This window comes from Vanacampus margaritifer, chromosome 7, assembly GCF_051991255.1.
Source record: "Vanacampus margaritifer isolate UIUO_Vmar chromosome 7, RoL_Vmar_1.0, whole genome shotgun sequence".
In the NCBI taxonomy this organism is placed as follows: domain Eukaryota; kingdom Metazoa; phylum Chordata; class Actinopteri; order Syngnathiformes; family Syngnathidae; genus Vanacampus; species Vanacampus margaritifer.
In genome coordinates, this window is record NC_135438.1 from 16,626,545 (window position 1) to 16,653,980 (window position 27,436).

At 39.8% G+C, this 27,436-nt stretch overlaps 1 protein-coding gene across 1 annotated transcript; it reads right to left on the reverse strand.

The window, feature by feature from the left end:
- Nucleotides 1-1,555: 1,555 nt before the first annotated feature.
- Nucleotides 1,556-26,315, reverse strand: LOC144055294 (complement C3-like). The gene is made up of 43 exons (XM_077571145.1): nucleotides 26,171-26,315; nucleotides 24,630-24,828; nucleotides 24,392-24,554; nucleotides 24,210-24,310; nucleotides 23,358-23,446; nucleotides 22,982-23,064; nucleotides 22,804-22,891; nucleotides 22,603-22,705; nucleotides 22,039-22,162; nucleotides 21,242-21,357; nucleotides 20,551-20,703; nucleotides 17,645-17,744; nucleotides 17,466-17,560; nucleotides 17,188-17,379; nucleotides 16,911-17,066; nucleotides 16,557-16,686; nucleotides 15,284-15,352; nucleotides 14,962-15,156; nucleotides 14,761-14,881; nucleotides 14,417-14,505; nucleotides 14,148-14,287; nucleotides 13,789-14,001; nucleotides 12,967-13,030; nucleotides 12,770-12,859; nucleotides 12,422-12,628; nucleotides 12,220-12,298; nucleotides 11,947-12,106; nucleotides 11,740-11,835; nucleotides 8,088-8,238; nucleotides 7,771-7,856; nucleotides 7,478-7,555; nucleotides 7,246-7,401; nucleotides 7,089-7,151; nucleotides 6,682-6,763; nucleotides 6,532-6,580; nucleotides 6,294-6,384; nucleotides 6,129-6,218; nucleotides 5,931-6,033; nucleotides 4,603-4,692; nucleotides 4,123-4,215; nucleotides 3,954-4,037; nucleotides 1,936-2,080; nucleotides 1,556-1,816 (listed from the first exon to the last, which is right to left on the reverse strand). Exons 1-43 carry the CDS (start codon nucleotides 26,242-26,244, stop codon nucleotides 1,675-1,677), a joined length of 4,992 nt encoding a protein of 1,663 aa, XP_077427271.1. The 5' UTR covers nucleotides 26,245-26,315; the 3' UTR covers nucleotides 1,556-1,674.
- Nucleotides 26,316-27,436: the final 1,121 nt, after the last annotated feature.

The following is a 27,436-nucleotide window of genomic DNA, read 5'->3' on the forward strand; positions in this document are numbered from 1 at the left end:
AGTTTAAGCAGGAATATTTATTTTATATAAACATATTTTATATAAACATATTTTATATATACATATTTTTTTTATCTTTCTATTTTATATATACACCTATTTGGCGAAATACACTATTTTGTACACAAAATATTGACGCCATGAGTCCAAAACCGCACTAAGAATCAGGCGCCGAGGGGAGAAAAAAAATTGGCAATGTGATGAGGCCCGTGATTGACTCACTCACAGGTAAGTGTCCTGCTGCAATTGCTCGTTTGCTGTTAGTAGTTAGCAACAAGCTAACATATTATTGCCCCAGGCTAAGTATTGTCACAGTAAACCTCCAGTCACTCAAAACATTTTCTATTAATTCTGTAAAGTGCAAAGCAGTACAGTTTAAAGCAGATGCACCACCTGCAATGTCACTTTCAGTGTGTGCAAAATTGATCACAGCAAAAAAAAATAAAAAATAAAATAATGTATAATAATGTATCCATTCCATTGTAAAGCATCTTTGAGTGTCTAGAAAAGCGCTATATAATTCCAATGCATTAATATTATTCACTTACCTGCTTGTTATTAATGTATTCATTTAATTTACTTGTGTACTTTTACCTACTTATAATTATTTTATTTTGTTATTTTGTTTCACTTGTATTTATTGCACGGCTGAATTCTATTCCACGTACAACACTTTGTTTGCAGCAATGGTTGTTTTAAAGTGCTTCATAAATAAAGTTGAGTCGAGTTATTTTTGTGGTGTATCTGTATGTTATTTTGAAGGTATGTTTAATGTTACGATAGTGACCAGAGTCAGAGAGTGTTAGGGCAGTGGTAGCCAACAAAGGTGGGTGAGAGAAAGGGGAGAAGAGATTGTTGAAACTGACAACTTTATTTCAGCTGTTGAAAAATAACATTAATGGAGTGTTTAATAATAGAGAAAGAACTATGGAATTGCTGGTTCTTGTTCTTTATTTTTTTTCCACTTTTTTTAAATTTATTTTTTTATCATTGCCTTTGGGCCGAAACCTCGTAAGTCACAATTTGGCAAATTTGCTATTTTTTTCCAAAAATGATACTTTTGATCTGTCCGCATGTGGGTGGCATCTAAAGTGTTGAACATTTCTTGTTCTTTTTGATGATGCAATGTTAATGGTTGAAAAAATGTGTCGTTATTGGGGTCTCCTGAAGAGTGAAAGTTAAAGTTTTGAAGGTACAAGGTTTTGGTCCAACACCAGCAATATATAATTTGTTCAGGGGGCAGAAAGGATGTTAACAAAGACTTTGATGTTAAATACATGCTTTCATGTTATGTTGTTGGCGCAATGTTATGAGAAGGCTGCTGCTAATAAAGTAGCATACGAGTACACAGTGGATTCCCGTTTAGCAATCTCTATGTCCCCCAACGGCCCGTGGTAAAATTGTCAAGTGTTGATTGGTCCATAGTGATAAAAAGGTTGGGGACCACTACGCTAAAGAATCAGTTGCATGGCTCCAGACTACCCTTAAATTTTATCACTAGTCAAACTGACTTTCTATTTCTAATTCATTACAAAGTTAAACAGACACAGTGAGATTAGTAATCATTTAATTTTATTTAGTGCGGTATAACATTTCATGAAATAAAAGGAATGGATTTACATGATGGAAATTGCACACAAAAAATATGTTTTTATTGTATATGCTTGAGTTTGACTATAGCTCGCATCCAAAAGCTTTATATTTGTTTTTCAGTGACTCCATCCCTAAGCAAGTTGGTCCGTGCTTTGGGGTTTGACACTCTGCACTTGTTGGCCAGTATTCGATCCAGGTTTGCTCTCCAAGAATATATTGGAACCTGAAGACAAGCGGGTGAAAACAATTTCATGTTTCAAGTACACCTTACAAAACCATCCTTGATGCAAAAAAGACAATCTATTTAGGGCTTGCACAGACAGTACACATCGAGAGACTCACGTTTGTCGCTGTTCATCTTTGTGAATATCTCTTGATGCGCCCATGATTAAATAGGATTTGCCTATCTCCAATTCTAAAGCATCCCTGCAGTGTGGATAACTGAGGAATGTGCGCAGTTGGCCTTGGGCGGCAATATCTTCATTTCCTGTAATGGCAGCACGGGAGAAGAAAGAAAATACGTTGAAGGAAGAAGTATCAGTATGAGAGCATCAATATCGTCAGTGTCAGGCCAAAACCTCCTACAGGGCTTAAAAAAAAAAATCCTGAGCCTGAACTTTTTCTGGGGAGCGGTGGTGCAGTGTCCAACGTGCCGATTCGTTGTTCGACCAACATCAAGCCATTACGATTCGATTCGTCGCTGTGGATGGACTTGGCATTTGGGAAACTCATGAAATTCCCGATGACCAGTCCTCCCCAAGTGTCAGGTCATCTCTGTCATTATCCATTTATATTATGTATAGTACATCATAGCACTGTGGGTTGCAGTTCCCTCTAGTGGCGGTCGTTGCTCAGGGTGTTGAGACGATGTTTGATCCCTGCTCTCCCCGAGTCATGTGTTGTCGTGTCCTTGGGCAAGGCACTTCGCACACATTGCCTCCAGTGCTACTCATACTGGTGTATGGAAGGTGCGAATAATCAGGTATTTGGATAAAAATTATATTTTCGCATATTGAAAGAACAATTATGAATACAGAAGACATAAAAAATATATTTTCACTTAATAATGATCGACCAACTTTCATTTCTAAATAATAAACTTTTTATTTTAACTTAAATTTAAATTGTGCTTAACAGCACATTATTTCCTCTCTAGAAAGTTTAGGAGATTTTCGACAAATCTCTCCCCATGGATTTTGAAATAACCTTGTTAAATATTAGGAAACCTCCCTCTCTGCATACTCTTAAAACACATCTTTGTTCTTTGCCGTTTGACTCGGCATGAGACTCATCATTGTTGTTTTATGGTGCTTGATGTATTTTGTTATTAATTTATTTATTTACTAACTTGTGTTATTTTATAAGATAATGATTAATTTATTTGGTGTTATTTTGTATGAAATCAAATTCTGAGTTGAGTAGTTTTTGGTCTGTGAGACAAAGTGACCTCAGAAGTACAGTTGTGATTTTGCCGACCGTCAACTGCACAAGTGAGTGAGCTTGGTTTATTAAACTGATCTCTAGGAACGGCAACTGTATCCGGTTGTCAGCATCAAAGTGTGCAAATCATCACGTCGTTTAGACTGCCTTTGAAAAGTAGTCCGACGGTTCTAGCTGCAGCCGCAAGCACCGTTAGCATGCTAACACTGTAGACGCCCTAAACACTGGCAACAGGCACCGTGCAATACAATGTCAGCGTAATTAATGCTTTTAGTCCCTTTAAATGGCAATCAAACTTGATTTTAGTACGAAGTTGTTTTGTTGACTTTGGTCGCAATAATTTACGCCGGCAATAAGATTGGCAGACACACGTTCCACAAGACGGGTCAAGTCATCCATTGCGCCGCGACTGGCAAAACTCTCCCAGGAAAAACTTCTAAATAAAAACGTTTCTTGGCATTGCGCTCCACATATTACTTGGTATGGGAAGATTTATTTTGAAGTTGGCCTTCTCTCCGCATTGGCGGTGTTTTGCCAGACTGTCAAATATTCCCCACATGTAAACTGTTTACTTTGCTGGATTTGTCATTGCGCTAGTGGCTCTTACGTCGGAAATCCGGTACCGTGCCGGAGTACTTTAAGCCCTGCTCCTATGTCCAATTTTCACCCTTTTCTACAAATCCATGCAATTGGCAAGTTCCCATGTGGGTTTGTTATTTTTACAATTCATTGACCAGTTTAAAGTGTTGAAACGAGTTTGCTTTCTTTAATGGTGTAATTTAGTGGCTCAACAAACGTGCCGTTCTTTTTGTTTGTTTCCTGCAAAGTGATGGTTTTGGAGATGCTAGAATTCTTTCTGACACCAGTGAATATGCAAGACAGAAAATATATTTCTTAGGTCATTGGAAATCAAATCCCACCTTCTTTGATGACTTCGGTCACCCGCGCTTCATAGATGTCAGTTGACAGGCCATCTTTGAGTTCTTCCAATTGTATGCGGTACACTGAGGTCAGATAAGTTATACATTATCCTTTAAGTTAATCCTCGAATACGACAAATTAAATCAATATACTGTACATTTATCTTACCATAGTCTATCTTGCTGGTTGGGGTACTCTCACAAGACTTTTTAATGCGCAAATCATTACTGACTTGACCCTTCTTTTGAAGACTACAGTTCTCTGGGTGTGGGGGAAGAAAAAGACAAAATGTAAGTGGACATAATGATGTGTTAGTGCTGCTAGTAGTCAAGATTTCTTTTTGTCCAGTCCAGCAGGATCTTACAGCTGCTTAGTGACATATAATATACTGTTCATATACTGGAGTAGTGGTCATTTAAATTATACATGGAGAAAAAATATTTAATTAAATGTTCACTCGTGTGTGGCTCATGTTTAGATGGCGTATGTGAACAATGCTTAACGAAAACGTTTTAATGCAACAAATTTACCAGATTTCAATATCAAATGTAAATCTGTACAAACATGGAATCTATTTGTTCTTATTGTATTTCTCAGAAAATTCACTTGATACAGTCTGAGTGAACTGGAGGTTGCCTTCCATCTTACCTTCAGCACAGGTGCATTCATTACTTTTACATAGTCTCAGCAGCTCACCAGCTTTCCTCTCGGGATGGTAGAATTTCACACAATGCGTCTCTACAAATAGACAAGCAGTTTTTGTTGATCTAACACAAATCTTCAGTTTTTGTTGTCTTGTTTATCTGTGAATTGTGGTGTTAAGAAACTTGTGGTATATGGACCAAAGTACTAAGAGTCCGTTCTTATTTAATTAGTAAACCTGATTTGACAAGACCAATTAGTTCTCCCTGACTCTTCTTCATTTTATCAACACATTTAGGAAAAGTCTATGCTTCCAACTTTGTGGCAAATGTTGCGGGAAGGCCTTCTTCTGTTCCCAATACACAAGGCAAAGTCCACGAAAGCATTCTCATTTGGTGCAGATGAACAAACATGATATAACTAGAACAACATTTATAAGTGCATTGATTACATAAGTGACCTCACAAATTCTCAAGTTCATCTGGGTCTCTATGGATGACAATAGACAAAAAGCCCAGACTCTAAAATATTTCAAAAAGTTAGATTAACTCTATTTATGGTAGGATTTTTTTTTAACCAATACTGTACTACTACTGTAATACTGTACAATGAAATTCTACGACTTAGTTGAATTTAAAATAGCACAAATAATGTATAAAGTACACAATAATCTACTTTGCCCCAGTACTCAGAAGCTGTTTGAAATTAGAGAGAGTCCTTATAACATAAGGGGTACAAGTGTCTACAAAAAAAAATAAAACAAGAACAAATATTAAGCAAAGGTGTGTTTCTGTAAAAGGGGTTAATTTGTGGAATTAATTTGGAAGTGACCTGAAAAGATGTCAGTCACTTGCTGAATTAAAAAAAAATGTTTAAAAGCAAAATTCCCAAAAATTACTTACATCAGTCATGAGCTGTTAAAAATGTATATATGCTGTAATGAAAATGGTATATGTGAGTATGAGGATATGATTTATAAATGTATTATGGTATATGTCTATGAATTTCATGTACATATGTCGCTGGCAGATTTGCGAATGTTAAAGTGCACTTGTATATATGATTAGGTTTATACATTTCCTTGTGTTGAAATACATTACCTTATCATTTTATCAACATAAAACAAATAAGGGGTAGGACAAGATAGGTTTTTAACTTCCTCCTACCCCTTTTGAACACAAACTATTTTCATTCTTCCTATTCTTGTTTTCTTTTTTACTTCAATTTATATTTTAGACTTGTAATGTGCTTTCTTTATGTTTATATGTTCAATAAAACCATAAACCAAACTAATATAAACCACAGTCTGAGGCAGGAGTGACTTTGTGACTCACGATCATAGTATTCATAAACGGACACGGCAGCCGGTTGTAAGATGCCAACTTTCAGGGTTTGGATGATCCGAAAGCTGATTTCTTCACGGCGCTTATGAGAGACCTGTGGAGAAGGTAAGAAACAAAAGGGAAGCAGCTCTAAATGAGCAAAAGGGACATAAGTGTCAGGCAAGGTGAAGAGATGTCTGTCCGTCTTACTTTGTCCAGGTAGATGATGAGAGAGCCCTTCTCTGACAAGACTGTGTTCATCTCATACTTTGAAATGGTGGGGGCGTGTCCTTTGGACAGCTACATGGAAACATACAATCAGAAACTCTCCGAAGCTCTATTAACAATGTAAGGTTTGTCTGTGAGGGCTCGTACCAACTCAAGGTCTCTCTTGTCAACACGGAAGCCGGTCAACAAGCCAATGTCTAAGATTGTCATGGATGCATCATGCTCTTTGCTCACATACCTGCTCAGACACAAAACATCACATTATTTCATGAGAAACTAAAACAGAATCATATTTTATTTGTTATATTTTCAACGGGAAGGCAGGGGACAAGGATCAAATTTCCAACCTTACAGTTGCTAGTCTTATTTTTCTTGTGGTACTTACATGACCTCTATTTTTAGCTTGTATATCTTCTCTTCTTGATCAATTTTTTCTACAAACACATCATACGCAGATGTTCATGCAAATATTCAGGCAGATGTGCACATTACAATATTAAATACTTTTTTTTTTTATGGCAAGTATTTAAATTACCTGGGATAAGTTCCACCCACATGTTAAAGTTCTGACAGTCACTTTCTTTTTCAGAAGGCAGGGCATAATACAACGACACCATCTGTTAAATTGACAACAGCTAATTATGTGATGGAACTCATTTGAAAGGGATGAACATTATAGGATTTCTTCTTGTGTAACCTTTTTTGTAAACAGTACAGAACTTATAACTAGGGTTGCAGGAGAGCTGGAGCCTATCCCAGATGAATTTGTACTAGGGGCTGGCGACACCCTAAATCAGTCACCAGCCAATCGCAGTGGCCCAAATCTGATCCCAAAAAATGGTTATTGTATGAATTAAAAAATAATAATTTTAAATCTACAGTAGGCCTATACTGTAGCTGTTAACAACATCTTATCAGAACATGAAAAATGTGTTGACTTACTGTAAATGTTGCTTCTCCACTACCTTCGGCTATCACTGTCACATCTTGGTTAATTTTCTTCATCTAAGGGTTAAAAATGCACACAAAGGCCTTTATATAGCAACGAATTTGGACTGTAGCAGGAATGCTTACTTAATGCAACATTAGGCACGCTTACATCAGATGTTCTTGTGGCATGTTGGTTTTGCCTGTTAAAGGTATATTTGAGTGGTTTACTTCTGCCCGGCGACTCAATGTCCACTTTCAGATCGTAGTCTGGCTCTTTGGCATTGGCCCAGTATTCCGATATGGCTTGATACACCATGACTGTAGCCTAAACAGAGGAAAATGAGGAAAAAGTTTTAGTTGAGCCCAGATGACACGACTATTGCCGTAAAATCTTTTCTCACCTGCGTTGATCCATAGCCGCCGCCTACGAACCCCTGTTTTTTAAACCAACTCACCACTGGTCTTGCATCCTCATAGGCCTTTATGAACAGATGAAAAGAAAAACAATGCAAAGTAAATGTAGGAACTATCAACTACAATACTGTCAAAGGTGGTATTCTGAATTGTGCATTATAGTGAAGTTTTACATTGATTTTGACATATACGTGGTGACAAGATCAGTCTCAAACACAGTTTCTTTCAAGAAAATGTCACGATTTTTTTTCTGTAGCCACTATTAATCTCAGCAACTTACCCCAGCCTTAACCAAAGCCAGAAGAGCATAGGCTGTAGCCTCTAGTGTATAAATATGTCCTCTAGGCACAGGCCAATGGCTCAATTCTGCAAAGGAGACATGGAATTTGTAAAATAGTTTTCTTTTCTGTTTATGTTTGATCATACACAGTAAATTCGGTAAATATTAATCCAAACAGAGTCTATTTGGTCCCACTCTAAACAGAGTCAAATTTACACTTTGACTCTTTTCTATCATATATTCAAAAGTAACAGATAATCTGTTACTTTTGAATATATGATAGAAAAGAGTCAAATGAAAGCTGTTTTAGAATTCACCTGGGGAAGCGAACTTGAAGAGGATCTCCTTGTTCAGCTTATTCTTATTCGCTAAAGCATATGATGTCATGGCTACAGCATAAGGGTTGGTGAGGCTGGGCAGACATTTTTCAAGGTAAGACAGAGCTTTAGCTTCACTGTCTTCCAAACTCTGAAGAGAAAGGGAGGAGAAAATAAGTTAAAGGATCATGATGTTACCTACTACCAATACTAGAGTTAAATGACTTGGCTAAAAGATCATAATACAAAAAGGTGGAGAAGTTTGTTCACTTCGGTGAGCAAAACTCTTGGAAAGAGTGTTATAAGCAAGTGACAAATGAGAACTATTTTTGTTTAATGTAGCATTTAATGTACTGCACATGTTTTTTGGAAGATATAAAGCCTCTTTTGTTTCTAACTAGCGCGAGGAAAAATCCATTCTTATTTGTCTTTACTTGTATGTGGTCCTGATACAGATGTTTGCTTTCTGCTCATGTCAATAAATAATCAATATTTTTGCTAACTTGTAACGTACTGCCAACTTTCATGATTTGAATTTGTGCCATTAGCTAAAAACATTGCGCCTGATGTGTGCCTTGCAGTGGATTAAAACGTTCTGAATGTTGAAAGAAGATCAGTTCTGTTTTACCCCTACTGGGCCACCAAGGCAGTAGCCTACTTAAAGGCCAACACACACGATATGGCAGAACTCCACTCAACGCTCACACATTGTGTGGGGTTCTGCCACAAAATTTCACGAGTGGACGCAACTCGGTCACTGGTTTAGCTAAATTTGAATCGCAGGTGCATGATGTTTCAACGTCGCAATTATAGCCAATCAAACTGCATGAAAGCTTTCACCAAGGCACAAAATCAATTTCCAGGTTTTCCGCCTGTACGTTGGGGTTTACCACGGTGAATGAGAGGGTAGCCTCCCTCCGCCTTCGGGTGGGGGGACGGGTCATGACTGTTGTTTGTGCTTATGCACCGAACAGCAGCTCAGAGTACCCACCCTTTCTGGAGTCCTTGGAGGGTGTGCTGGAGAGCGCACCCCCTGGGGACTCCCTCGTTCTACTGGGGGACTTCAACGCTCACGTGGGTAATGACAGTGAGACCTGGAGGGGCGTGATTGGGAGGAATGGCCCCCCCGATCGAAACCCGAGCGGTGTTTTGTTATTGGACTTCTGTACTCGCCACGGACTGACCATAACGGACACCATGTTCAAGCACAAGATTGTCCATATGTGCACTTGGCACCAGGACACCCTAGGCCGCAGTTCGATGATCGACTTTGTAGTCGTGTCATCGGATTTGTGGCCGTATGTGTTGGACACTCGGGTTAAGAGAGGGGCGTAGCTGTCAACTGATCACCACCTGGTGGTGTGTTGGCTCCGATGGCGGGGTAAGATGCCGGTCCGACCAGGCAGGCCCAAACGTATTGTGAGGGTCTGTTGGGAACGTCTGGCAGAATACACTGTCAGAAAGAGTTTCAACACCCATCTCCGGCAGAGCTTCTCCATTGTCCCGGGGGAGGCGGGGGACATTGAGTCCGAGTGGACCATGTTCCGCGCTTCCATTGTTGAGGCGGCCGATCGGAGCTGTGGCCGTAAGGTGGTTGGTGCCTGTCGTGGCGGCAATCCTCGAACCCCCTGGTGGACACCAGCGGTAAGGGTTGCCGTCAAGCTGAAGAAGGTGTCCTATTGGGCCTTTTTGGCCTGTGGGACTCCAGAGGCTGCTGACAGGTACCGGCTGGCCAAGCGGAATGAGGCTTCGGTGGTCGCTGACGCAAAAACTCGAACATGGGAGGAGTTCAGTGAGGCCATGGAAAATGACTTCCGGACGGCTTTGAGGAAATTCTGGTCCACCCTCCGGCGTCTCAGGAGAGGAAAACAGTGCGCCGTTAACACTGTGTATAGTGGAAATGGGGTGCTGTTGACCTCGGGACGTCGTGAATTGGTGGGGAGAGTACTTCGAAGTCCTCCTCAATTCCACCGACACGCCTTCCTTTGAGGAAGCAGGGTCTGGGGACTCTGAGGTGGGCTCCCCTATCTCTGGGGTCGAAGTCGCCGAGGTGGTTGGAAAGCTTCTCGGTGGCAGGGTCTATTCAGGGGTGCTGGAGAGGAGGGTCCATCGGGAGGTCGAAACTCGGATTCAGGAGGAGCAGTGTGGTTTTCGTCCGGGCCGTGGAACAGTGGACCAGCTCTACACCCTCAGCAGGGTCCTCGAGGGTTCGTGGGAGTTCGCCCAACCACTCCACATGTGCTTTGTGGACTTGGAGAAGGCGTTTGACCGTTTCCCTCGGGGAGTCCTGTGGGGGGTGCTTCGGGAGTATGGGGTACCGAGCCCCCTGATACGGGCTATTCGGTCCCTGTACGACCGATGTCAGAGTTTGGTCCGTATTGCCGGCAGTAAGTCGAATTTGTTTCCTGTGAGGGTTGGACCTCCCCAAGTTTGCCCTTTGTCACCGATTCTGTTCATAACTTTCATGGACAGAATTTCTAGGCATAGCCGAGGCGTTGAGGGGGTCCGGTTTGGTGGCCTCAGCATTAAATCTCTGCTTTTTGCAGATGATGTGGTGCTGTTGGCTTCTTCAAGCCGTGATCTCCAGCTCTCACTGGAGCGGTTCGCAGTCGAGTGTGAAGCGGTTGGGATGAGGATCAGCACCTCCAAATTCGAGACAATGGTCCTCAGTCGGAAAAGGGTGGAGTGCCCTCTCCGGGTCGGGGATGAGATCCTGGCTCAAGTGGAGGAGTTCAAGTATCTTGGGGTCTTGTTCACGAGTGAGGGTAGGTTAGAGCGGGAGATCGACAGGCGGATCGGTGCAGCGTCTGCAGTGATGCGGACGCTGTATCAGTCCGTTGTAGTGAAGAAGGAGCTGAGCCGAAAGGCAAAGCTCTCGATTTACCGGTCGATCTACGTTCCTGCCCTCACCTATGGTCACGAGCTGTGGGTCGTGACCGAAAGAACAAGATCCCGGAAACAAGCGGCCGAAATGAGTTTCCTCCACAGGGTAGCCGGGCTCTCCCTTAGAGATGGGGTGAGAAGCTCGGTCATCCGGGAGGGACTCAGCGTCGAGCCGCTACTCCTCCACGTTGAGAGGAACCAGTTGAGGTGGCTCGGGCATCTGGTTCGGATGCCTCCTGGACGCCTCCCTGGGGAGGTGTTCTGGGCATGTCCTACCGGCGGGAGGCCCCGGGGATGACCAAGGACACGCTGGAGAGACTATGTCTCTCGGCTGTCCTGGGAACGCCTTGGGGTCCCGTTGGAGGAGCTGGCTGAAGTGGCTGGGGAAAGGGAAGTCTGGGCTTCCCTGCTAAAGCTGCTGCCCCCGCGACCTGACCCCGGATAAGCAGAAGAAGACGGACGGACGGACGGAATATTGGTAATTTTAGCAAATTTATTTCAGAAGTTTGTATCAAACTGGTAGCCCATTGCATTAATCAGGATCCAAAAAGTAGCTTTTAATTTTAATAAGGTTGGTGACCTTTTCCCTACACTGGGACAGTAAAGGATTATCCTTATAACCAAAAAGGGGATAAAAAAAAAATAAAAAAGAGAGGGTGACCTTATCAATCGTATGATGCAGCATTTTTTTGTCCATCACATTTTTGAAGTCACTTTCTGAAGCCACTAGTTAAAAGATAATGCCAAATAAATTGAGTTCAGTACTCACATTAACAGTGGCAGCACAAAGTGCTCTTGACTCCTGTATTGTAATGAGATGGAAGGCCGTCATAGACGCGTCTGTGTCTGCACCCTTCACGTCGCCCTACATGCATGCACACATGCACGCGCACACGAAATGTAGATAAAGCTACGTTAGCATCAGAATCGTTGGCAAAAACATCAATTCACAGCAATGAAAAACGATTGCCCTTACATTCATTTCGCCGTGAATTAGCTTGCCTACTTCCCTAAACATGCCATCAGGTTGCTGTGCATGGAGAATAAGAAACTTGACAGCATCACAGATCACATCACTTGGCACTGCCACCAGCTGTTCAGCCATGGCAAACACTTTGGCAACATAGGCTGTCAGCCTGAAGGACGAGAGGGCACACTTAAGTTCCATTCATTTGCGTATGCAAGAGTCTGACTTTATTATTTAGGAATAATGACAGATACATCGTTTTTTTTTATTTGTTTGACTCACCAGCTGCTACTACTACCTTTATCGGCCCACACAGCAAAAGAACCATCTTTCCTCCGGTAAGCAAGCTGATTTTTGTAGCCTGTGCCAAAAACAGTTGACATCCAGTTACAGTCTCTTTCATCACCTCCTCGGTGTGCAGTAATTAAGATTTGTACTTATTTTATTTAACGCCTGTTCCTTGAACAATATATTGTAAACCTACCAGTCTGTATGTGTTGCAGGGCTTCATCACGTTTCTTAAAGCCCACAGCCTCCCACTGGTTGGTTTTGTCCAAATAGGTGGTTGCAATTACAGGCAGGGTCATGCCAATCATGTTCTGCTCTCCACAACCTCGAGGCTGTCGAATCAAACTACCCATTGATGTCCCAGCAATGGCATTCTCCACCAGTCCACTAACTTGTTCTCTACCTGCACGCACACAGATATACACAGTTTAATAATCACCAACACATATTGTATTGTTGTTGCACATTTTGTTATACAACTCTATATTTTATTCATGTTTCAGCACGTTTTTGTAGATGGCTGGATCCAACCAAAATATCTCACCCATCAAAGAGATTTGTGTGACAGATTCTGTGCCTGGTACCACATCTTTTGTGGGAATGTGACTATTGATAGTGACTTCTTGTTTTCCATCTACAATGTACACACACAAGTTTGAGGATTAGTCGCCAAATTATTCAAATATTACACAATTACAATCTTCTTGCCACAGAGTGTAGTCGTGGAATGTGGAAACTCACTTATTCCCTTTTTAGCAGGGTTAAGTTCTATTGTCTGGGGAAACTTAGTCAGGACGCCTTCAGGCTGGAAAAGAAAAAAGAAAAAAAAGAAACTTAAAACTAAAAACTAAAAACATACGTTGAGTACAGGCCAAAAGTTTAGACACACTCAATGTGTTAATTGGTTTATTCTCATTACAATTTCTAGTGAAATGAAAATGAAGCTTTGTGATATATATTTTTTACTCCCCTAGATGGCACTCTTGGTATAAAGATGCAGTGATAATGTAATCACTTTCAATTGCCCTAGCCTTTATATTTACATCAAGAACACCATCTAGAGGAGTTTAAAAAATAATCACAAGTGCTTCATGAAGCAACTATGAATGAACACATGTGGAATTATGTACTTAAAAAAAGGTGAAATAATCAAAAATATGTTTTATATTCTTATCTCTTCAAAATAGGCACTCTTTGCTCTGATGATTTTATTTTTTATTTTTTTGCACACTCTTGGCATTCCCTCGATGAGCTTCAAGAGTAGTAATATAAATAGTACATTATACATTTTATAATATGTTTGGATTGCTGACATAAAGCCTTTTTTCCCTTGTATTTTGTTCATACAAATTTGACTTGACAGACAGCTTGCGGACAGAAACTTGGAGCTAGCACGGCTGCTTTAGAGTGCCTCAGGGAAAACTGAGTGTTCAAGTGTCCCATGCTCACCCCCGCATGAGAAGTGTATGTCGTGCAATAAAATGGCCAATATCAGTGGTCGGCACAACTGAGTTGGTCGACTTTTTCCCCAGCCCCACTAGCCGCTCTTAAATGTTCTTTTACCACCACTTTCAGCTGCTTCATTATTCCGTCAGAGAGATATGAGTCTCTCACGGCTGCTTTGACCTCGATGGCAAACGTTCCTTTTTGCATGGGAATGATGATAAAGGGCACAGCTAGCGTAGTTTGGGGCCCCAATTCAACCTCCTGGCTGAACTTTGAGCGCTTGTAGGCTGAACTGCACACATGCTCCGTCTCAAACAGATCCACACGCACCTCAAACACAAAGATGGAGAAGGGAACTGAAGGATGGTCACGTTTTATGGTGTCCACACATTGTTACAGCCAACAACAGAATGTCTATGCTCTTAAATATGGGTTCTTCTTCTAAAACAGCAATGTGAACACACACATAGACTTACTGTGTGTTCATCAGGGCTGTAGTTGTGGAGGATCGCCTTGATTTCAATCTGCTCTCCACGCACAGCCGAATAAGGAATCTTGAGGTCAATGAAGAACTCCTTCCTTACTATCACTTCTAAAGGTTCACTGACACAGATTCCTACAAGATAGCACACATTAAAAAAAAAAAAAAAAGTTCAATGGGAAGGAGCATTCAGAGCTAGCAGAACATTAAACAGTAAAAGCGGCTTTTGGTTTTAAGGAGAATTTGAAATGAGTGGCTGCTCACCATGTGTTTTAGATAGACTAATACCCATGAACTGCCATGTTGTTATGGAGTCTTGCATGGGAACATAACTCAAATCTGATGTGGTGGTACTGAAACAAAGAAAACATTTTTTTTAAATGCACAGGGTGTATGTATATCTCAGTGCTATATGGAAAATAATTGGACTTCACTAACTTATAATAAACTAAAGCCAGAGGCTATGTTAAATGAACAACTCTCTTAAGTGCCAATTATATCTGAAGTTTTTTTTTGTTTTTGTAAACAGCTCTTGTATTTGGATCTTATGCGATGTGCAAGTGTACCTACTCAGTATATGTTGACAGCAAATAGACCAGTTTCCTTACCAGTTAGGCTTTTGTGGAGGGCAAGCATTTAATGTGATTTCAGACCAAAGCCAGCTTTCAGGGAAATTTGTGCGGGAAACAATTTCAATGTTGTCCAAGTAAACGTGGTTGTTTTTCTGACCTTAAAAAGAGATTTAAAGAGTCACACGAGAAAATGATTTCAGTGGGCTATGCATAATGTCAAATGTGTCCATCTCTTACTCCGAGCTATTTGAAGGGTGTCGTGCTTCATCTCAGCTCGCTGGCCTTCCAACTCCTTGCAGCAATTCAAGAAGGCCTCAACACACTTTGCGCCCTCAGTAATGTACTCGCTGCGTGTTTCACAAGTGTATGAGAGACGAGTTTCCGCCATGCCATCCAAACAACATTCCTTCTGTTGCCCTTGGTATTTACCCGCTGAAAACAAGGAAATGTGAAATATCGGCGGCCAGTCAATATCTTTATGGTATATGTCTGATGCCAGTGTTTTTTTGTTTCGCAGTCGTTATGCATACATTGACTAGAAGTGTAGAGATAACTTTACCTAAGGTTGAAGTAAGCTGTAATAGAGTTGTAGCCCGTTTCCTCCTGCTGGGCGATGGACATTTCAGCTCTGGAAATGTAGCACAGTTTAATCAGAAAAACAACTCAGATACAGATTAGCTCTGTTGGTTAAATGTTGGTTATCTGCATTGTTAGGCATCATATTAGTTAATCAATTAGGAGACAATATTCATCCTTTATAAAATAAAAAAATGAATAATAACTGCAACTATCAATGAGACAAGTTTAACTCGAGGAAGCCAACTCGTGAGTCAGGAGGGTCCTAATACATTTTATAATTTTTAGTTTTTAACAGCTTTCTTTTTTTTTCGGGCATGTTGCAAGATTTAATGTGTTTTGATTAAAAGCCCAATGTACTGTAAGAGAAAATTAATTAACATGGTAAGAATCTAGCATTTTCAAATTCCTTATGCTATTCTATTGACAAATACGCTTACAGTAATGCTTAAGCACCTTAGCCTGGAAAGCAGACTCATCGCTGTAACTAGTGGATGAGTCTGGTCGCTGTCGGCATCAAGGGCATCCGGAAAAGTCGGCGATTTGATTAACTTGGTAAAAACAGCATGCAGCAGAAGGTAAGGGTTCAAACTAGCGATCTCCAACTAAAGTAAATATCGTGCTCTCTGAGTCCCGACTAAATGTGCAACTCCGACTGACAGGCGACCTTTGGTTGAAGTAGTAGATCCCATGGCACTATGGGCAATAATAACTTTTAATTTGTAAAATAGCAGTCACTAAAACACTCCAGGTCACGCCCACTTCTATTCAACAATCATTTTCTTCCGGCGTCCGTCATAGGGCAGTCACGTGATCACATGACATCGGTGCAAATGATCAATAAGCACCTGTCCTTTTGCCTGAATGAGAAAACAGCCCATTCTGTTGAAGCTCTTATTCCCCCCATTTACATGAAGTGAATAAGTAAGTAAAGTAATACAGTTTTCCCTAACTACTTCACAATTTGGTTGTTGCAGATTCACTCTACTATGGATTTTCATTTGTGACCATAACTTCTTCTATTGCAGTTTTACCTCACTATTTTACAGTTTTTCTTGCTATTTTAATTTCTTCTAAGTGAGCCCAATCCCAAAAAAATTAGGGGACAGGATATTTGTTTTACAAAAACTAAACATGAGAAAGCTTGTCACCCTAAATCCCCGTTTCTCATCATAGGTGTGTTCTGAAACACGCTCCAAGCGCGCTGCCAAAGGTGAGGCAGCACTTTAGACAGAAACCCCCCCCCAATCTGTCACCTTGTCGGTAAGGGGTTCCATGCCCAGCGCTGGTCTCAAACACCAGCCCAGCATCGTAGAACACACCCATTGCATCCTTGCCTCCACCTGGTGTGCAGCCTGGGTCGTCCTTCTCCACGGTTTCCCACACCTGTTAAGCAATTGGTAATTAATAGACCTAAAATTACCTAACAAGTCACATACTAAAATATGAATCTTGATCATTTTCTACTTTGCACAGTATTTGTATGATTGTTGTGTAAATGATTATTTATTATTATAATGAAAATTATCAGCTACTTGTGCAAAATCAATTCTCATCTGGAAGCATATTGATCCTAATGAGCACCAAACAAAGAAGTCAAAAGTGTTTACCTTTTTCTGGGTCAGACGGTGCTTCTTGTTCAGAACAAAAACCCCTTTATCAACTGCCACCAGGCCCACAGTGGCCCCTAGGTCTCCAGTGACGTTTAGTCCAAACATCTTGCGAGGTTCATAGGATGGTATCGGTCTTGATGGTTCCAGTTTGAGCTAAATAAATGATGAGAAACAGATCTATGTTTTCAATTCATGAAATCACTTAATCTTTTATACTGAGAATAAAACTTCACAATTATGGGTGAGAATTATGATAGTTTAACTGTGATTTTACCGTTCCCATGCAGGAGTCCTTGACATCCACCCAAACAGAGTCTGACACCACCTCACTGTTATCTGGACGGTAGTAAGCTACGATACGGAATGATGGGACCATATCTTTGGTGATGGGAATATTGAGGGAGATCAAAGTTTGGCCTATCGTCCTGTAACGGCCATATTTCACCAGTTGTCCCCTGCCAATGACCTGAAGAGGCAAACGTCAGGCGTTGAGCTTAGAAAATGACAATCAAACACACACACACACACACACTGGTATAAAACACCTCTCACCAAGTATGTGATGTCAGTATCTCGAGTTGGCGCCTTGTTTAGATTGAGGTTGATTTTTAGGGTGTCTCCCAAATCTAGTTCAGCTGTGTCCACACCTGCAAAAGTCACACTTTGAAGATGACATACTGAAATAGCTTCTGCAATGTAGTACATAGAATAATGATAGCGCGTCCTTTTACCGATGTGAATGTAGTTGTTGCTTTCGGTGTTATATGGTAACGCTTCCATTTCAGCAAATGCTTGCCTTTCTCTGGTAATTTTTGGGTCATTGGTCCGTACCTGTTGAAGAACAACACACAAGCAGACTATGGTGAATCTTTTTAAAGGACCCTCATCACGCTGTTTTAAGCCCTTCTACATTTAAAGGGACTACACCATGGTATTTTAAGCCCTTCCACAGTTAACTATAGACATTTAATGATGAAATCTTACCTTTGGCACAATCGCGATGTAATTTCTGTGGGTATTTACCCGGAAGTCAAACGTTCCGGTTCAGTAAAACCCCGCCTCTCCCCCTGTGGCTGCCACGCCCCTCCCATGACGTCGTCGCGCAACGCCCACGAAACATACAGATAGGTTTTAAGCCAATTTTTAAAATGGACTCTAAATTTCACGGGCTGCTAGAGCTCGGCGTTTGGTCACACAAGCCATTCATTCTTGAATAAACATTTGAAATACTTCAGAATCCAGCTACAGTCCAGACCAGACATCACCTACTACCCTCCGGGTTACCAACCAGAATCTTTCACCAACCCCAGAAGTAAGACACCTGATGCATTATTATTGTTATTATAGTCCACTAAAACCCCGCCTCTCCCCATGTGGCTGTCACGCCCCTTTCATCATGTTGTCCCGAAGACATCTGCTGCATACACTGGCCCCGAAACAGTAAATATGGAAGAACATATTGGGGAGCCTCAAGTCCTCGATCCAGAGTCAAGTGGCAGTCTTTAAACGGCATTGATGTACTATTCATCCATGCACATGCTAATGTGTGTCAAGTAAGTTTATTTTTTTATGCAACAAAGCTAACATTAGCACTTTAATGTTAATATAATGTCATCATTTAGTTTGGGGTTTGATTTACTGATTTACTCCCGTCAGGTTTAATTGTGGTAATTTCGCCAGTTTTAAGGTTTAATTTCTCCGGCCAATGGGCAATGGTACTGGGCAAGGTTCGCCAGGCAGTCCTCTGAAAAATGACGACAAATGCCGGGGAGGCCGGGTCATAGCACCTCTTTCCCGGATACACTTGTCTGGTGTCCGCAGGCTGCTGAGATAAAAGTGGGTGTGTGTTTAGTCTGTAGGGGCAATACGGGAGTGGGTCCTTATTTTTCTACATCGCGAAGTAAAACCCAGTCATTTTCTTGGGTTGTTAGAGGCTGGTGCTTGGAGAGCAGGAATGCTCAGAGATGCGTGAATGGAGGAATACACCACTTTGGGGGTGCTTTGGGTTAGGGCTGGATGATTATGAAAAAAACAATAATCAATCATTTTGATTGTGATTGAAATCACAAATAATAAAACGATTATTGAATTTAAATCAATATTTTTTTCAACTACTAAAACTAAACTACTCACAACTATGGTCATAGCCTTACGCCCATTCATCCCTTTACGTTGAACACTTTATTTTTGAACACTATTCCTTTTGTCAAGTATAAAATCACCTTGTAATTGTCATATGAAATTCAAGCCTCTTGCATTTTCATTCTTCATAATTCAAACTTAAGCATTGCATTACTCTCTTTATTATATTTATTTTATCTTATGTTATTTTTTACATGTCTGGGGACTTAGTGGGGTAACCTGCGACCTCAGATTTTATTTTGTGCTATGTCATTTGGAAATGTGTGTTGGTATGACAAAAATAAACAAAAATATAAAAAGATATTTGTGTCCTTGAATTTTGAGTATAGGAAAATATTCTTGAATCCTTGAAAACTTAGCTTCAAATATTTCTTAAAAGGACAACAATAAATAAAATTAGTAACAAAGTTACTAAAATAACATTAGAAAATAAATACAGTGTGTTCCTGTGCATTTTGGCCACTTAGGGGCACATACAATGAGAACAGAGGAATTCTATTAAAATGTTTTGTATTCAAATAAACAGTTGATGTAATTCTTCTTGTCCTGTGTTTAGTTTTACAGTTAGCTCCAACTAGGGTGTCATTAAATAGCCTAAAGGATAACTCAACACCAAATTAACTTTTTAATTTAATTAATTAATTTAATTTTTTCTGATAAACTGTATAAACTGGTGTCTACAAATGCTGTCTACATGAGCTGGTCATTACTTTGACATTTTAGTGCATGTTTGTTGAAAGCTTGAATTTGGGGCTAAAACCGTGTGTTAGGAGCCATATTCAGGTAACACACTGGGATGAACTCAATTTGGCTGTTTGTCCTCGCATTACACGAGAAAATACGTACTACGTCACTTGTTCCGCATGACGTAGTCGCCCCCGCCGTCCACCGGCTCATTCTCGTACACGCCTCCTTAAACGGCTTCTTAGCAAGTTGTTATGGGTCACAGCCAGACCACGCCCAACCCTCTCCCCATTTTCAACCCAACGGTCCTCCAGGCAACACCCCCTTTGAGCGCCATTTTCAAATCTTAGTGAGGGGTGGAGCAAGAGTCTGACTTCCTGTTGAGTTCTCCTATAAAGGGCACTTAGGGACGGCAGAATCAAATTGATTTGCTCCGGGCTAAATTGCAACAAGCAACATGGTAGCGGTGCATTCTGGGTACTTTCACAACGTAGGGAACTGGTAAACGCACCGCAGCGTGAAGCACATTAATCGTTTTTATTTATTATTTAGTTTATTATTTCGTTTTAACGATTGAGAGAAGCCAAAATCGAAATCATGATAAAATTTTGATTAATCCTCCAGCCTTACTTTGGTTGAGGATGTAGTATTGTAATATGGTGAAAAGCTAAAAAAAAAAAAGAGAAGAAGTTGATTTTGCACAATAAGTTGACAAACTGTGAAATTTCAAACAGGCCAGACGCCGACATGCACTGTTTTGTCCATGTCCTTTGCTAAGATCACCCACACTTAAAACATAGAAGAGACTTACATTGATCTTCAAATTGGGAATTGGATTCTTTGCAACTGTATTGACAGTGAGCTTGGCTACGCCGTTGTTTCCGGTGAAGCCGACCACCTCGCCTGGGTTCACCACCACAGGAACACGTTGTGCTGGAGTTTCATCAGGATTCACAACCTTAAGCTGCCTCCCAAGACACAAAAAACTGATTCGTCAGCAAACATTCAACTTTTTCATTCTATATTATTACCATAAGCCAAGTTTTACCGTTAAATCCCGTGAATAACACGCACCACTGTATGATACGTCCCAGCCCAATTCACCCTTAAAAAGCATTTTTTTCTCAGTACATCTGTGTGTTTTTAAAATCACGTTTTCAAAAATCATGCTGTTTTAGTAATTTTAACAAGCTATTTTTTATTTATTTTTATTTACTCTGCTTTTAACTATTTTTAAAGTAAGTGAAGCATATTCAGTTACGTTGTGTATGGAAAGCACTATAAATCAGTTACTCTATTAATTTTTTCTCTTTTCCTAGGACGATATTAGGTAATGTGTAGGTACTGGTCAACATTTAAACAATGTGAATTTTTTTTGTTTTTTATTAAGCCCCCTGTACAACAATGTAAAATAATTTCCCCCTTTTAGAAGCCATCAAAATTATTTGGAATTTTCTTTCTTATTGTTTTATTGTAGGCATCTACGTATGTATGCTCTTTACCGTGACTTCAAAGGACATTCCAGGTTTGTAATATTTGGGTGTCTTTGTGAATTGGATGGTGTATGGAGATGTGACAATCTGGATGCCTCGCAACTCTGCTTCCACCATTTCACTACCTGTAAACACAAATTGAACACACATGACAATGCACTTTTATACCCATGTAAGTGCAACTAATTAATTATTATCTGTGGCAGCAGAAATAAATCCTTTCTAGGGATGTAACAATAAAGGAAATATCGTGATATTAAAATTGTCACGATATCATCGTCTTCATTCTACGATCTTAAAAGTAGCACATCTGTTAACCCCTGGGCGTTATTTGACCATTTTTTGGCTTTTTGTTGGTTCTGACCCAGCCATTTCAAACAAAAATAACACCCAGGGGATTCCGTTTGTGCAGTTCTAGCACCCTCTGGTGGTTAGTTTTCAGTGCAGTTTATTTGTAATTACGAATGTTTTAGCCACTGCGGTGATTATCACTAAAATAAATCAGTCATACCATCAAATATTTTTCAACATCTCCATCAAATAACATCACATTTTGCCTGTTTCAGCCGAACACAGCATTGACTACGTTTACATGCAGGCAATAACCCAATGTAAACGTAGTCATTGTGAACTACATAGACAAATGATACTTTGCACCACATGACAATGACACGGCCGAGTTACTTCTTTGTCACTGCTGTTATTATTTTTCCAAGATTTTTTTGATGATGTTGTTGTTGGATATTGTAATCTGTTACATAATAAATTCTTACATGACAAATCAATCATTCAGAACATTTTCTTACCACTCAACGTCATTACGCTGGCAGACACAAATATGTGACTTCCCACCAATTCATTAATGTTTGGGACTGCTGGTGTGATGATCTGCGCGCGCTTGAGTGTGGCCACTCCATAGCCTTTCTCGATCTAAAAGTCCAAAACACAAATACACACACACACATATATATATATATATATATATATATATATATATATATATATATATATATATATATATATATATATATATATATATATATATATAATTTTTTATATATATATATATATATATGTATGTATATATAATTTCCTTCACTGTGTTTTTGTTTTGTTTCTCATTCTTTGCCTTTTTTAAACAAAATATTCAATGTTTAATTGTTGAAACGATTGTTGCAAAATGGTTATGTTTAAGATGAATACATCTGTGAAAAGACATTATCCATAGTATTTTTTTAGCTGTTAATTCATACAGGAATAATGTTACAAAAACCCCAATCGATTAATTGATCAGTGATTGTCCTCATTAAGTTATTTATGTATGAACTAACATAAAGTACATCATGGTGTGCGGTCTTGCATGCACTTACAGGCACTCTCTGAAGAGATTCAGAAAAGCTCCTCTTTTCGCCATCCTTGAGATACCCAAACACCACAAAGGCCGTCCCATCTACCTCTTTACCAAATAGATATCTAAATTGCATGGAAAGGAAGTGAAGTTCTCACAATGATTATAAACAATTGTAGAGCACAGACACTCGCTTTTCTGCACCAAAATAATTTTCACTTACGTGGCTGTGATGTCAACAGTGAACTCTTGACTATCGTGATAGAAGAAGGAGACCAAAGGTTTTAATTTGACTTCAAAACTGGGGAGCACTGAAAGCAATGAAAACATTTCATTTTTTTAATTGGATACAAAGTAACAGACTTTTGTGTGAAACGATTCACAATATGGTCGGTTCTCACCATACTCTTTGACCTCAAACTCTGCATAGTAGCTCTGCTGTGGGTGACTTTGGAACTTGGCCACTATTTTCCACAGTCCAGGACTACACAGAAATGCAAATACATTTTTAAAATTCGTTTGAAAAATATACTCTAGGGAGAGGTCACACTCTTTTTTTTCTTAAAAAAAAAAAAATAGGATTTACCTTGCATTAATAAACAAACAAAATTCAAGTCAAGAGTCAAAGAAAACAAGCAGAATGATGTAAAAATAAAACAAAAACAAAAATAAAATATATATATATACATACATACTGTATATAAACAAAATTTCCTTTATTTTTGACTCAAAAAAAGTAAGCAGAATAATGTAAAAAAATAAATAAAAATAAATCACCTGACTATCTCAGCAAGTTTGAAGTTTCCACTGAAGATCCCGGACTTCAAAAAGACTGACTCAAGAGGTAAAATGATGTCTTCAGGGGTCTAAGGATAAAGAATATTGAACAAATCATCATCAGCCTCACGTTTCTTTCTGATCATGTATTAGAGCCACTCCATAATAGGCTGCGAAGACGCCACAACAGGGCCGTCAACCCAGGCAATTGTTTCGGGCGCTGAGTTGAAGGCAAGAGATTGGCCTGACATTTGCCCATGTCAATGACAAAAAGCCAATAGCACTACTCGACTTAATCTCTTGCGTAGGGCCCCTTATTTGCTCCTTACCAACAATACAATTGGAACAACACACTGCAATAACAAGTCGGAGGAAGAGGATGTTAAAAAAAAAAAAACTGATAGTGATGGGTTTGAATGTGTATCTGTTACAAAAGAAGTGGTACCTGTAAAGAAGTGACCCCAGTTTTTCCCCAGTGCCACCAAGCACCCAAAAGGTTTATCACACATTATTAGCTCATATTAGTTAAACAACAGATCAGCTCCTACGCTTGTTGAGACCTAACAATATAAATCTGTTGAATTTGTTTACACAGCACATGTAGAAATATGTCTTATGAGATTAAGAATTCATTTGTTGTTGAACAATATGAACCTCAATTCTGCTGTCAGCTTTTTATATCCAAACGCCATAGTAATACTAATACTTCTGTATGATAAATGTTACTCGCAATTATTATTATATATATATTTTTCGTTTTAGTGTTTCATTTCATGTGAATTACTAGCTACTAATGACCTCACTTTCACCTACTGTCTACCGGCTGGGAACATTTGAGATAAAAATGCTAACCATCATCTCAATGATTACGGCGGCGGCATCATCATCTTGATTTTGGTCATCTTTCTCGATAGGTATCATGGTAGGCGTCAGTCCAAACATCCTGTATTTCACTGAAAGACAGCATGACACATTTTATTTGCGATAAGTTGATTTGAGCTATATGGCTGATGTTAACGCCACCCGTTGCGCACCCGTGCTGTCAGGGGTGTAGAGATTCTTGTCCGTCTGGATGAAGATGTATCCAGACTGGAAGGACACTAACACAACTTTCTCCAACAGCCGGTCAGGGAATTGAGCTTGCAGGTACACATACTGCTTCATGGTGGGGTCTGTGCTAAAGCCCTTTGCCGGTATCTAAGACAAAGACGGATATGTTGTATTCAAGTGTTCAGAGACATCCAAAGTATACTCATAGTGTCTCTGTTTTACCAAAATTTGTCCAAAGCCTTGGAAGTTGTTAGCACTAGTCAGGGTCACAGACGCACCCAATCCAAGCTTTGTGGTTTTGGTTGGATGGTTCATCACGTTTATGGCCACTTTTATGTCACCCCCAGTGCAGTCTTGACATTCCACAAAAATGTTTTCTGCTGTTCCTACCCGCAAAAGGTTGGGGGAAGACATCAGCTTCCTGCAGCACATTAGAGGGAGAATCACAAGTTAGTCACATCATTAGGTACACCAACACAATATAATGACTCTCAGTTGCAGGTGAAGGGCTATACTGTATATATATATGTATATTTTATAATTGCACAAAATATTAGAAACAACATGTTGTTACTAATACTTTTTTAAAGGACAGATTTACTGGATTTGCTTATCTGTTTAATCTTTTCTTTTCTTTTTTTTTTGCATCAGGGTTTGGAGTGAACAGTTTAAAAACAAATAAATGTTTTTTTCTCTCCCTCTCTGATTATTTCGATCATGTCACGACCATGATCTGAACACACCATCATGTTGTGTCTCAAGATAACCTCACATGCACCCGCCCTTACATGGACTCTGCAAACAATGAGTCAACTATTGATAATAAGGACTAAAATCCATTATTTGATAAGTAGTCTACATTTCACCACTGCACTGTTTACCGTGTTTGATGTAACGACACAAATAAAGACTAACGACTACTAACGACTGGCCATATTGATCAAATTACCTTGACTTGTGAAACGGCAAACTACTGGTCTGCTAATCATTATGCGAGTGGGCAAAGCCAATGTTTACAATTCGTTCATGTTATTAATAAGGGAAGTGCGCATTACGTTTGCGCATGCGTGAAAATCAAGTTTAAAAAACCTTGCTACCAAACAAAGCTGTCATTTGATTTGGCAGCGGATGGAGTGCTGAAAGTGTTTGCGTAACCACACACCTTAAAGCTTGCAAGCATTGTTTAAACGGCTTTCAGCCTTAAGTGACAAAACAACAGATGCACTTGGTGCCATTTTTAACTGTCCTAATGGAGTTATATAGGCAAAAAAAAAAACACCATTGCAAAGCTCGAGAAGACTGAAGTGTACGCTTGTAAACCTCCGTCCACTCTTCCCAATTTCCAGACAGAAAAGAAAGATCCAAACGGACGTTTTAGAGGCTAAAATGGAAAATTTCTTGAACACATTTATTTGGTCAATATCCTGAAACCGAGGGAGCAGACGGAAGCATCACGAAGCTTGCTAGCGGACGTACGTGTAACGAAACTAATGGAGTGATGGTCATTTAAGAACCTGCTTCTAGCCCCAATTGACCCCTTCAGTGAAGAAAGGTGCACGCTGGCACGATTGCACATATTTTGTCCATATTTCAAAGGCATTTTTGTCATTCATTGCTAGGAAGTATGTGGTCCTATGTGGCCCCCGAGTAGCACTGATGAAAAATTGTGGCCCCCTCCAGCATTGACATTACCCATCCCTGCTGTAGAGAGTACAAGCAGATCCTGTTGAAAGTGTTGGAAGGCGTGTGCAAAGTCTACTTACAGTGGAACACCATCAACCACAGAAGACAAATAGGCAAAGGCCAGTGAGGCCAGCAGCCACAGAGGAGTACACATGGTTCCCCCGATCCTGAGCTGCTGTCGATTTAGAGTTCAGCTCCGCAACGCTCCACTTTTATATTCCAACCAATCTCCTCCCATTGGGTCAACATAAAGGAGACAACATCATTTCCCGCAAGAAGCAGTTGCTTAACTGCTGAAATTGGCAAGGTCCACGAAAGATAAAGTTCAACAGACTTTCTTTTTGATGAAAAGGGTTCATAAATAATAAAAATAAGTGGTAAATGGAGTGTACTTATATTGTGCTTTTATCTATGTCTAGAACAACACACAAATAAACAAAGGTGTTTAGATGATTGGATGAATCTCAAATGTACATTTATAATTTTCATAATTTCTATTTAATGAACAATTCCGTTAGCATCTACAATGTGTGGAGTTGACACGTTTGTGTTGGTTTTCTCCAGGTATTCCGACTTTTCCGCACCTCCCAATGACACGCTATTAAAGTTAATCTAAATTTCCCATTAGTGAATAGAAAGCCGCACATCCAATGAACATTTTCTGACATACAAAAGTGCATCTATTTTTTGGGTACAGTCATTTTAGTTGATGTTCATTTTCTGAGCCTGTTGGGTCGATATGTCTTTTGAACATGCCCAAGCACACAAGGTTCAAGTTGTGTAATCACTGACAAACATTTTAGGAGTTTCAACAGCATGGAAATTTCCCCGATGGCAAACTTGTGCTTGGTAAATGTGATGGCCTTTGACTGATTTTCCCAAAATGGCTCTATTGATCAACTTTTGTCATTAAAGTCTGATGATTAAAATTCAAATTAAAATTATGTTCATTATCATTCTGGTATAGCAGTGATAACTAACTGATTGTGATTACCGATGTATTTAACAAGTTGCAACTGGGGCATCTTTACTAAAACAACCTCATGGTGACCAATTTTCAGACAAAGTACCTTTTCAGATCAATGCAATTCAACTTTTTATTTATATGAACCTTTTGTTTAAACTTGAAAGGAATAAATGAAAACTTCACTTTGTGTGAATTAAAGAAAAAAACAGTCTGCCACTCCAAGCGAGTGAAAAAGATATATATATATTTTTAACTTTTAATGTTTTGCTTTATTTGCTGCTCTTTTCATGAACAAAACAAATGGATTATATATTTAACCCACTCACATAATCAATAAATAAATCATTCATTCTCATGAGCACGCCTTCAAATTGCAGCG